Raw genomic sequence first — 12,509 nt, 5'->3', positions numbered from 1 at the left:
AGGCATAATAGGTGGCATTCAGAAGTCCATTTAGTAGCTCTGGTGAAACTTTCTCAGGTATGTCAGGATTCTAAACAAAATTGCTGAGCAGTAGAGTTCCCTGACAGAGATCAATCCCAGTAATTTGGACCAACGGCTGTTGGGTTGTGTAGACAAGGAAAACTTTCTCTTCTATCTTCTTATATTCAGTGCCTAGAACCTTGTAAATTAAGCTGACGAAGCAGATTAACAAGAGAAAAAAGCAAATTTACATTATTTACTTATATATGGGAGTTCACAAAGAAATGTGACTTAAGGAGGCAGTGAGAATTTGGGGTTATATACCATCTTAACAAAGGGCAGTACAGTGTGGAGAAGAGGTTGTGTAAGGAAAAACGGGCTTGGGGCTTCTGGGGTTGGGATAGGTTGTGAGAAGGGAACTAGGAAATGTATGATTTTAAAAAGGGCTGTTTAGTAAGGTTTATTGTGCAGAGGAGAGTCCTCTCAGGTGCTGAGTGGTTCTCTTCCCAGTGTGGGAGAGAGAGAGACACCTTTACAAAGGAAATTTATGCCTCGCTTTTGTACAGAAAGGGGAGGACAGAGAGCTACCTGCTTTCAGCTCCAAACAGTCCTTCCACCAAAGGGGCATTTTGGGGGGAGGGGAGGCCTGCTATAATTCTCTTAAGTTGTTTTCTGCTTTGATCCTCTCGGCCAACAGTTTACTACACAGTATTACTGTCATCTTGAGTTTTGTTTGCTTTGTCTTTATATATTTTAGTTTCTGAATTTCTGCCTGATACAAGCCAACACTTTGGCATATTAGATTCTGAGTTTCTTCAGGGAATGCATAATAGCAAAAATATTTTATCATTTAAAAAAATCCATATAAAGTCAAAACATGGTTGATGTTGAGCCCCTGGTGTTGGCACACTTGCCAGGTCTCTGGTGCTCCAACTCAGCACTGAAGAACTTGCAAGGGAAGGCTGGGCTCCCCGAAGTCTTTCCCCAAAGTTTGCTTATTCTGCACCTTGTGGACGGCATTACTTTATCCTGAGAGGAGCAAAGAACAGTTCACATAGAAGAGGCAGTGAAAAGAGGGGTGGGGACATAGCAAAATGGTACGCTTCCCTACCTGTGTGCTTATTTACATAATTGTGTTTTTATAACATTTCCTGTACTTTTCTGTAAGCTGATGCTGCCCTAATTATAGATTTTCAAGAGAATGTTTCATTGTACCCCAAATTATATAGGGCTTTAAAAAGGTACCTTCCGACTAGTTTACCAAATACCTTATAAACTCGTAATTACATAAAACAATTCAGGATACAGAATAGACACACCGTGTACTGTTAACAGATATTGGTTGGTATTGTTACATAATTGAGTACAAGGCTTTCCAAGATCTATAATATTTTTCTTGTGTAAAAGAGAAAGAAATGACTCATTATAGTCATAATGCGTCACGGAGGCTCCTGATCAAACAGAACACACAGGTTCTACTTTGTGAGTTCTGCTCAGTGCATTGTCAATGGACTTGCCTTTGTGGTTGGGAAGGTGCCACTTATTCCAGCAAATTACCCTTGTGGCATACGCTAGACAGCTTGCGGGCACCTGGGCGAAGCCGAGGCTGGGCCCCTTTATCACGGACACCTGCACGCGGCGTCCCCCAACGCCCCGCTCCGGGAAGTTGTCCCATTAACAGACTCCTCCAGGAACCCGCTGACTTCCCTGCAGACTGGGAGTGGGGTTGCCTCTCTGTACAGTAGTTTGTTTTTTTTTTTCTTTTCCATCATTTTTAGGTCTGTATTAAGACACAAGTGTTTCAAATTACAAGGAAAGTAACCTCCCTCAGTGGAGCCCAACTGAGGAAATAAGTCCTATTACTAGGTGCTGGATTTTATGTTTAATTTCAATTTAATTTTCAGCACTATTGTTTAAAAAAGGCAAGTTGCTTATCTTAGGCTACTAGAATTGGAAGGACCCTCGTGTTGCCGATTAAAAAATACAGTAAGAAAAATGAGGTTAGACTTTTGTACTGGTGACAGACATCCCGTATTCTCGTCTCCCGAGGAAGTTGTCTTTTAGGAACTTGCTGGAGATGCACACAAACTTACCACCTCATTTCATCAAAGGTGTTGCTATTAGCCTTGAAGTTGTTCTTCTTTTCTGGAAACTTTTCCCTTTTTAGCCAGAATTTTGAAAGGTGAATTGCTGCAGTGGACTTGATGCATTTTTGTTATTTTATTTTGTTGGAATTTCCCTCCCATTTCTTTTTGTGACTCTTCCCTCAAAAACTGTCCCTAATGAGATCGTTGCTCACGGCCGTTGAGGCTCCTTGTGGCACACTGAAGTTCAAGAGCCAACTTAGCAGTTAAACAATGAAACCTTGAGGAGAGATTGATTCATAAATGTAGGTGGACGTGTTGAAAGCGACGCATTATGTCACTGCAGCATATCGACGCTGTCAATTACGTGTTCTTAAACAGCTACCCTAACTGAGTGATTTACTTTGTGTTGAACTGCCTTTTTCAATTAAAGGGAGCAAACGCTGAGGAACTGGGGCGCAATATCAGAAACCATATATTTTCTGCTGTTAACACCAGCATCGCTGACCCGCAAGTGGGGGGCGTGTTGGCATTTTGCTGTGGGCGGCACTGCTCTAGTTTAAATGGTCTAAACAAGTGGTTAATGATTGGGAGCAGGCCCTTGCCCCGCTTCCAGATCTTTTCTTCCATGCATTTCCATTTCTGTCACCTTGCAGCATGCTTGGGAGGCGTTATTTCAGGGTAGTTCACACTGTTTTGCTAGCATTTGTTTCCATTTCAGGGGTCTTTCATGTTTCTTCATGTGTTTTTAAGTATTATTTAGCATACTGACCAGACCCGAAGCTGCTGAATTTGCAATTGCAATACAGGTGCTCTGTTGCCCCCAACCAAGGCGTTCTAGACTATTTCTCCCCAAGATTCAGGGGTGATAACTTGAACCAGACATTCTACTTTCTTGGGACCTTGCTTTATTGTCTTGCACATTAATATGGTATTTGTATTTCACGAGGCTAAACTGTACACAGCATTTCTCAAATGTGCATTTGCAATAGACAGATATATTAACTGTTACTCTGAAGTTGAGAATTTGAACTATTAACTGACCCACTGTATTTGTTCTCTGTGTAAAGTTTTGTGGTAACAGTGCTAATTACTAAGCAGCGGAATTTGTGAAAAAGTGCACAGCAGTAATTTGCACCTTACTGTTGCTTTGCTATTAATAAAAAAAAAAAATTTGTGAACACGCACACAGGGTGCATGCACTTGATTTATGAGCTTCCAAGGAACACATTTGTCTGTGGATCTTGAGCGGCTGGACTTCTGAGTACAGCATTTAGTGTCTCTGCTTGTGCTTCTGAGATGCTCGTTTTACCCCAGTAAGAGCTGTGGAGCGCTGACCAGGACATTTTAACAAAGAAGAGCGGGATTTTAAATTACTGTGTGCTTTTGTTTATTATTTTTGCTAGTTTTAGGGGGAAAAAAAACGAGAAAAAAGATCTTTCTAGTTCCTTTCTATCGACGTGAAACCACAGGGTAGTCAGATGGTCACGTTTTGGTGATGGTGTTGCCATTGTTTCAGTGGCAGGTGGAAATGGCTCTCTTCTGTTGAAATCACAGCTTGAGTAGATGCCTCTTTAGAATTAAAGTCTTAACACACACCTAAACCAGCACAGTTTTTTTGTGTTTTGTTTTGGTCAATGAGAACAACTTCAAATCTTGGGAAAACTTTATTTTTGTCCTATGAATGTGTCGGGAAAAAACCAGACAGGGAGCTCTGACTATTGGAAAACTACACGTTCCATATTTTTATAAATGTATATTTAGATTAATTCCACCTACCTCTTATTTGGACTTCTGGTAGCCAGGAACTTTTAAAAGAAATTTGGTTTTAAAGAGAAATGCGAAAAATGAAAATTTCTTTCCTGGTACAAGAGTTCTTCTGTACTTTAAAGAAACCCCGCTCGTGGGCAGAAAGGAGAGGTTTCAAAGGAACCTCATCTCCATATGGTTTTACTCGATAATCCTTTATCCACCATCTTCAGCCCTCATTCCTTTGCTTTCTTGCCTGTGGCTACATTTCTATCTCTGCATCAATTAGCACAGTGATTTATACAACAAGCAAGCAGTTTAGAGGTAATGGTACACAATTAACATCTCATTCCACCATAAAGGGTATGCTAAATACCCTAGTCATTGCTTTCTCTGCCTGGAATTGAAATAAGTGTTTGTCCTAATTCATATGCTATCTGATGTGAAGTGGGCCTGCTTTGTACTGCACTACACCATTAATCTAATTATAGATAGCTGCAAATGAAGTGCTGTCTGAGCCGGGAGATTGAAGAAAATAGCCTTTTGTCATTTAGCATGACTCTGTGAAGCAAGATCACACTTTACGGGTTAAGACTGCAAAATGGAGCCTTCAATAATATTGCTGCCTGTTGCGTCTCTTCTAATTACAACAGCATTGTAAACACAACTGGGCGCTGATGTAAATAGAGCTGTAGATATGCTGTCATGTGGGTTGTCGGGGAAAGTCCTCCGAGTGCTGTTGGATTAAATGATGCATCCTGATTGACAGCTACCTTGAGACTGTGCCGATGGAGTTGTCACAGCCGTGGGCTAGCAGGCTGCCGGGTGACTGCAGCTGTACAGGGCGCTCTAACTGCTGTCTGTTCCTTCCACCTTCTTCGCCTGGGTTATCCCTCCAGGAGGACGGCTGCAGGCTTCAGCTCTGTATGTTTGTAGTGTGGTTTCCTGGGCGTTTTTGTTGGTTTGGTTTGGTAGGGCCTGTTGCTGAGGTGGAGGGGAGTGTATTTTGCCTGGCTTCGAACCCTCGCTTTGTTTTTCCTCTAGTGTTAATTGTGTATCCCAGAAAGAATTTCGGAAAGGAAAACAAGGTTGAATTACAGCTCTGATTCCACCTAAATGTTTTCTGTTTTGTGTGGTTTTCCCCTACTTTTCTGAAACACTCATGCTCCCAAAGGTGCATCACTTTTGCAGCTGGTCATTTCTTTACAAACATTGACAATTTCTCTCCCAATCAGATTTAGGAAAGGAGGCTTTTAGAGGAATATTTGCACGTTAGCTTTCACTGCCATGCTGTGGAAATGAAGACAGCTTAAGGTTGAAGTGCCTTAGGGCCAGAAGGTGTAAAACTTTGAGAAGAGATCCTTGTATTTGAAGAAGTGTATTTGTCACCTTACTTGGTGAGGGTCGATGTACAGTATAGGCTTCCTGAGAGGCTCTGAGGTCACAACGGAAAAAAACAGGTAAACAAACTGGAAGCACTCATCTTGTGAGGGGTCCACAGGCCCCTGAATGGTCCAAGCCCGTGAGCACCTCGGATGTGTAAAACTGCTGGTGGAGCCAGAGGCCGCGGAAAGCAGCACAGGGGTTTCAGCTCCACGAGGAGCTGCTAAACCCACACAGACCGCAGCGCGACCACCGCGAGGGCTCTCGCTGTCCAGGGCGCCGAGCGGGCCGTGTGCCGGGCGCAGGGGGCAGGCCGGCTGGCAGGATGCTTTTGTGAGCCAAGTCTGGTTAAAAAGCATCTCTCCCCACCACACCATGGCTGGTCCTGTCCTTCCCTGAGGACCGCCGTGCTCTGCCCGCCCCCTTCCCCCTGGAAACGGTTCCAGGTTAAGAGCCGTGTGCTCATTTTTAAAACAATTCCATTGTGTTCCTTTTAATTGTCCATCTCTTACAGTTTTCTTCCTAATCCCTTTAGATCGGGTATGATTTTTTTCTCTTCCTTTTGAACTTTTTTGGGGAAATTTTCTGGTTAGACGTGGTTTTATGTCACAGACACCATACAATTAATTTGCTTTGAACCCAGGGTGGGTTCATTTGACCATAATTAGGTTGTTAGGGAAGGCCTCTTTCCCGCCCTCCGCTGCCCTGTGTGGGTCGGGTTGCTGGCTGGGCCAGGCCCGGAGAGCACCTGTTCTCTGCTTGGACTTACACTGGGAGGGGTGTTTTCAAGAACTTAATAATGTGACTGTGGTTTGGAGAGCACCTCCCTAAACCCACAGGTTGAGGTTCCATCCTGATGAACCCCGAGGTACTCGGCTTCCAGCCCTGCCAATAAGCAGCTTCTAATCCTCAACCAGACGATTCTCGGGACCTCGCAGGGGGAGAACCTTCTAGCTTCTTCCAGGATTGTGCTTCTCTGTTCTATCACCTAGACTTGAAAATCTTGGACTCCCTCCCACAAGGTATCTAGTTTGTGGTTTATCTGCTTGAAAACAATAACACAACTGCAAATCAAACTCTCCAGGGAGCCTGCTACAGACCCCATTAGGAATATTCAAATGTCTAACATAAAACCAGACTCTGCACGCGTTAGGGGGCATTTCCCCCCTCTCTCACCTCGTTGGCTGCTCTGTGCCCCCCGCCCCAAGAATTCAGAGAAACCAATAAATAGCAGTTTTGATCATAAGCTTTGAAAGCCCTAGTGTACATTCTTAAATGACTTCTTTTCTGGGGCATCAAAAAGCTTTTACGGTTCTCACCAGGCAATTCATTCTGATGGGCCCATATGCTGCGCTCCGCTCAGATCCCGCCCTGGCAGGCCCCGTGCACCGCCACACGGCCCAGCCAAGAGGTTGTTTTAAGAAGGCGTGTTTGTGTGGGCACTCCGACGGGGTCAGGACAACATCAAAGGTAGTCTTAAAAAGAGAACCTTCTCTCTGCCTCCTCTTTTTATATTCAGAGAGGTCATGTCTAAGCCAACTATGTGCAACAGGGCCTCTCCAGAGGCATTTACACCGTTGTTATTTTTTGCTTGTGATTACAATAAGTCGCTTATCCCCCAAACAGATTTAAGAACAATAAACAAATACAAAAGGAAAAGGAACATCTCATCAGTAACAAAGACCGCATCTGAAGGCAGTGAGTTTTGTGGCTCTTTTACATCTCTTTCCAAGCAAAGCAGGAGTCCTGCAGAGAAAGGAATCCAAAAGATATGAAAATTGTAAAAATAGTAAAAGGATCCAGTTCTAGTCAGGATCTTGTCGTTTCTAGGGAGAAATGGAGCTTGGGGCAATCTTAGCGCTTTGTATTAAGGCTTGTTTGTGACGAAGCTGCAATTAGTTTTTAAGGGAATCCACCGTGATGAAATGTGATAAATCATTATCCTCAGTGTGGAAAGATACTGTCCCTGAGTTCACATTTTGAAGTCAAGTTGTGCGAAAAATAAGGAGAAAAAGAGATCTGTATGCCATGGGGGAACCAGCCAACGGGCCCGATGCAGAACAGTCACGGGAAGGGGAGGTGTAGGGCAGTGCCAGCCAGAAAAGTAACTTCTTCTGTTGACTCTGATGCTTCTCGTGATGTTGGATTTTTCTCTTCCAAGGCCGAGCACAGATACTAAAGGTGTGCAATTTGGTACAATTATATTCTCCCTTCTCCCTCCAGCCCCCCCCCATAGATTTAATGAAGGACTTGGAGGTACAATCCATCGTTGATAAATAGACTCTCTGCCCAGAATGTTTATTAGAGTGACAGCAGAGTGCACTCTCCTTGCTTTTTTCCTTTGCCACTTATGACTCAGATGAATTTTAATAGGAGCAAAAAGCTTTTATTTGCACTGTAATTTCACTTAAGGATCATATCCTTCAGAAGCGGGCAGACACTTGTATGTCTTGATTGCAAAACACACACACTCAGGAGTAAAGAAACATGCAAAAGATGTTATTATTCAACCTGTCACAGTGTCGCTAATCTGCTTGGAACTTAGGCCATCAAAGCTCTTCCGTGGAGCCCTCCCCCACGCTTTTCAAAATAGGCCCTGTAAAGAGCACACTTAGAGTTTTCCGCCGTCCCTGTGCAGAATTAAGGGTAAATTCTGTTTTCCTTTCGCATCCCGGCCACTATGATGCCCACAGGAGGCTTTGAGTTACAGCGGCTTTTTTTGGACACAATGGAGTTGCCCCAGTGCTGTGTCTGTCTCCCCCAAGGGAAATGCCATTTGGTAGGAATCCAGAAATCTTCAGGTGGTTCCTCCAACTTCACAAAGTAACACTTCCTCAAACCGTTTTATTTTGTTTCTGTTTGGACAGACCAAACTGGAGCTCACATATTTATTCATGGAGATCTAGAATTTTCCTTGCCTGGCAGAAATCCTCTATTAGAAACATTCTGTTTAACCAGACTGCCTTGAACATACCCCTCATGTTTGAGAGCCACCTCCAAAATGTACCATTAAAATACTGGGCTGTGCAGATTGTTTTCCTCCAATGGTTTTAAAATCTTGAATTACTGTCTCCTAGTGCAGAAGATACATTATCTTTCATCTTTATCTGCCCTAACTGTCTTGTTAACATTCAAAAGACTACATAATGTGCCTAAAAAGAAAAGCCAGCTCTTTCACTCATGGATATAACATTTTATGTCACTGGAAAAAATGGGATTTTAAATATTATTTTGGCCCAAATAAATAGCAAAACCCTTTGTCTTAACTTATTGCTACATGGTCCAGCGGCTCTGAGGGGAGCAGGGAGTTTGACACAGCAGTCTGCTGCCATCTACTGGCGGGTGTGCTCACAGCACCCGCTCCCTGTGTCCACCCAGCTGCAGAATTTGTGTTAATTGGGATAAGTTTGTAAGTGGTAAAGGGTATACAAGGAAATTCTCACTGTCTTCTTTATCAAGTTTTGAGATGCTTTTCTTAATGATACAGGATGATTACTGTTTATCCCTAATTAATCACTCAAATTTCAAGAAATTTCTTAAACTGGTACACAACATGAGCCAGAAACAGACTGATCTACTTTCTTTTTGTGTACAATAATTAAAAGCCATTTGATTTCAGAGATGTTGTAATTTACATTTAAAAGCTAAAAACTGATTTTGAATGAATGCTATGTTGAGAAAAAGTTCATCATTTAATCTCACTTATGTTTTTTTCCCCTCCTTAAGTACAAGGTGCATATCTTAACCAAACTCGCTGCAGAATTGAACAAATTTATGCTGGAAAAAGCAGCTGAGGACACTAGCAGTATTCTGCACTCCCCAATGCCTGGCGTGGTGGTGGCCGTCTCTGTAAAGCCTGGGGACCTGGTAAGGACCACACCTGTCTGTGGGACGGGGGTAGACTGAAGCAGATCCTTTTCTGTGCGGTTCTCTCTTGAGTCATCCTACCCACCAAACAGCAGAGTTGCTTTTGTGCATTCTTCGTCCAACTGTTTCACATCTGAATTAGGTTAGTAGCAATATCTCTGAGTGCCTCTCCTCCCAAATGACTGAGGACTGGAACAGAAATAAAGCCAGATTCATTGTTTTTTTTTTTTTTTTTTTTTTTTTTTTAGCAAATTTAGTGTTTCAGGAAGCATTTTATTTAAAATTTCTGTTTGCTGTCTGTGGTTTAAGCATCCTTGAAGAAGTCATGCCAAGAAATAACCCTTCGATGGGAGAACTTTTTGCACATTTTCTAGAATACTGAGAAGGGTACGAAGGAAAGTTCATTCTGTAATCTGTGTAGTGTCAGAGCACTTCTGTAACTTGATAAATAAAATTTAGGATCACAGTTTTGAAGTTTTTCACCTTGACCTGGTGACATTAAGGCACAAATCAAAGCTATATTAATATTTCCTCCCATGTGCAGTCTTAAGGTTACATGCTCTGGACAGTTTGGAAGGATACATGCCTTGTCATAGAGCAAAGATACAAATCTATTGATTAGCAGCAAAAGCAAAAAGAAAACAAAGAGGTGACCAGAAGGTTTCTTAGGAGCACTTAAGTCCTTGCATTTTTTGTTTATGTGCTGGAAAATAAGAGCAAAACATGATAATCCTTAATAGATGATACGGTGATTCCATTTTGTATCTCAGTTAAGTCGTAGGAGTTTATAATAATTTTCCTGTAAAGATTACATGAAAACTGCCTCTGTATTTCTTTATTAACAACATAAGTATATAATATTGAGAAAAGCTCATGTTGTTGGTTGGCACTAGCTTCTAGAAAAGCCCTTAAAATAGATGACTATTAGGAAAAAATGATCAGTTTCAGTGGTTTAAACCTGTAGTCCTGAAACTGATTTGTGAAGTTGGAAAACCGACTTTAACAATTGCTTTACCTGGTGATAGAGAAGTGGAAAAGCATAAAAGAGGTTCAGGAGCTGTGAATTGTTATGTTTGCTTTGAGAGCACTGAGCTCCCGGAAGAAAGCACTCCTTAAGGTGGTCTAACACCCTAGTGTTAAGGGTTTGGGAGGGGTGATACATAATAAAAATGATATATATGTGTTGAATGTGGAGGGGGGTCACCTTATGTATCTTCCTTCTAAAGGATTAGGGTCCTAAGAACATAGCCCCTTGGCCTTGACAGTGAGAATGCCCACACTCCCTACAGGATCGGAGCCAGTGGAATCTCGTGACTAGAGGTGGAGGCTGGTAAACATTGTGAGGGGGTTGTTTTGTTCTTTAATTTTCCTCCTCAGGCTTTTTCTGGAAGCCACATAGGCTGTACACTGCCATCCTGAGCTTGTCAGTCCTAATGGTGTGGCTTTAATTATAAAATCACATTTGTGCTTAGGGAAAAAAATGTGTTTAACGGAAATCCTTACTTTTCCAACACCTGAGTCAGAACCTGAGCGGAGGGTTGGGGGGCGAGGAGGGGGTGGCAGCTCCTGCTGGGAGCACAAGCGGGGACTGCGGTCTGCCGGCCCCTGCCTGCGCTGCCTCCCTGGCAGAGAACCCGGAGCCTGCAGCCTCCTTGTTTCTAGCCACTGCTCGCTCCTAGTCTAGCTGCTCCAGATACTGAAGGGTTTAGCCTCATGCTTTCCATTTCCTGGTTAACGATTTAACGTGGGAAAGCGATGCATTTAGTAAAATGGAGCAGTGTGGCATCAGTCCTTGGTTCACTGGGGGAACTCAGATACTGAAAACCACCACTAATAATTAAATGTGGGTCTTCGAGAATGGTTTGATCTGAGAACAGACTGGGGCCTCTATTTTCTGTATTCCTTTAAATCAGAGGGTGGGTGCGCGCCCCTGGGGAACCCCTCCTGGTCTGGGCTTCACCTTTCTCTCCGCACGCATGCGCTGGTCATGGAGAGCAGGTGCGTTCTTTCACTCCTCACTCCGGCATCTGCTGCCACCTTTGGTCCTTGCAGAACTTCCTTTCATATTCTGTACCATTGTGTTCTGATCAGTGTTTTCCCTGTTGTTATTTGTGAAAAGTGTCCCAAACTGCTAATACCTAAATCAGGCACAGGGTGGGACATTTAATTATCGGCTCTTGTACCAGCTTCTACAGTTAAATCTGCCTTGTGTAATTAAAACACAAGAAATTTTCCTTGGACCAGAGGCACGGCACATACTTGAGGCCATTTTAAGACAGCGATACTTGTAGCTTTTAAGTTTTGCAGTTTAAAGTTATTTTAACACTGCAGGGCGTGTGTCTTGTTCTTAGGAATAACAACAGCTGAGCCAGGGCTCCACTTCTATCAGTAGAAAGATAATGGAATCAATCATCTGTGCGTATTTTCAAGGAAAACAAGGAACAACAACAAAAAAATAAGGACCTACAAGTATTCTATTTTCCTTTATAATGTTATTTTTATAGTTAAAATTCCAGTTATCTGTAATTTTTATGTTTAGTGTAAGTAAAGCTTAACAAATCTTACAGTGGTGGGCCTGGCAATAATGTGTCCCACAAAAGCATCACATAAACAGTAGAGAACAAATCTGTTCTGGGAAGTAAACAGGTTTAAGAGTTTAAAGACCTCGGGACACAACGATTTGGGGTGGCCGTTTAGAAGTGGGGAGTGTGCCCAGGCGGCTCTGGGGGAAGGTCCCTCCCCCAGCACGGAGCTGGGTTTTACTCTAAGCGCTTGTTTGGGGTTCGCGCAGCAGATACTTCTTCAACGTCCATTAAATGCTGTTTAACATTAAAAGTAGTAGTCAAATCATTTTTTGAGTGATTGTATGACAGGCTTTTCGAATCTGTCAGGAGGGGATGCTAGTTCATAAGCAGTAGAATGCCTACCGGCAAGCAAACCAGCAAGGAGGAGGCAGGCATGTACTTGGACACTAGAGTCACATTCAATTCAGGAAACAGTTCAATGGAAGGACTTCCCTATGTGTCTTCTTTTATCTGCCTTCTAAAAATATTTTTACAAGAACTGATTTTCACTTCAGTTTGAGAAATACCTATGACATTTAACAACATCATAAACCGGGGCACTTTTACAATCAAAGTCAGCATTTTTAAAATAACTTACTTTTAAGTTTTTGAACTTCTATCTTTATAATATTCTTGAACAAAAATATTAAAAATATATATTCTTCCAGAATAATGCTGCATACGTTTTTCTCCAGCATTAGACTCCAGCTGCTGAATGGGTGGCACAATTTTCTTGTTGACTTTGAAGTGTAAAATAAGGTCGGTATGAGCACATTTGTTTGCTCAGCCTTTTGATACCAGAAACAAAACAAAAAAAAATAAAAATGAGGCAACTGATGGGGACATTTTAACATTGAATTTA

General features: G+C 42.5%; 1 protein-coding gene across 2 annotated transcripts in view; it reads left to right on the top strand.

Moving 5' to 3' along the window:
* PCCA (propionyl-CoA carboxylase subunit alpha) overlaps window positions 1-12,509 on the top strand; it is a 331,849-nt gene that overhangs the window by 307,541 nt on the left and 11,799 nt on the right. The window contains exon 22 of one of the 2 annotated variants that reach the window (XM_010986054.3): window positions 8,943-9,083. The exons of the other annotated variant lie outside the window; for it this stretch is intronic. Coding sequence (XP_010984356.3) covers window positions 8,943-9,083 — 141 coding nt within the window. The remainder of the gene's footprint in view (window positions 1-8,942; window positions 9,084-12,509) is intronic. 2 annotated transcript variants of the gene reach the window in all.

Source organism: Camelus dromedarius, chromosome 13, assembly GCF_036321535.1.
Source record: "Camelus dromedarius isolate mCamDro1 chromosome 13, mCamDro1.pat, whole genome shotgun sequence".
Taxonomy (NCBI): Eukaryota; Metazoa; Chordata; class Mammalia; order Artiodactyla; family Camelidae; genus Camelus; species Camelus dromedarius.
Note: the sequence above shows the minus strand (reverse complement) of the source record. Positions and strands in the feature narration are given on the sequence as shown.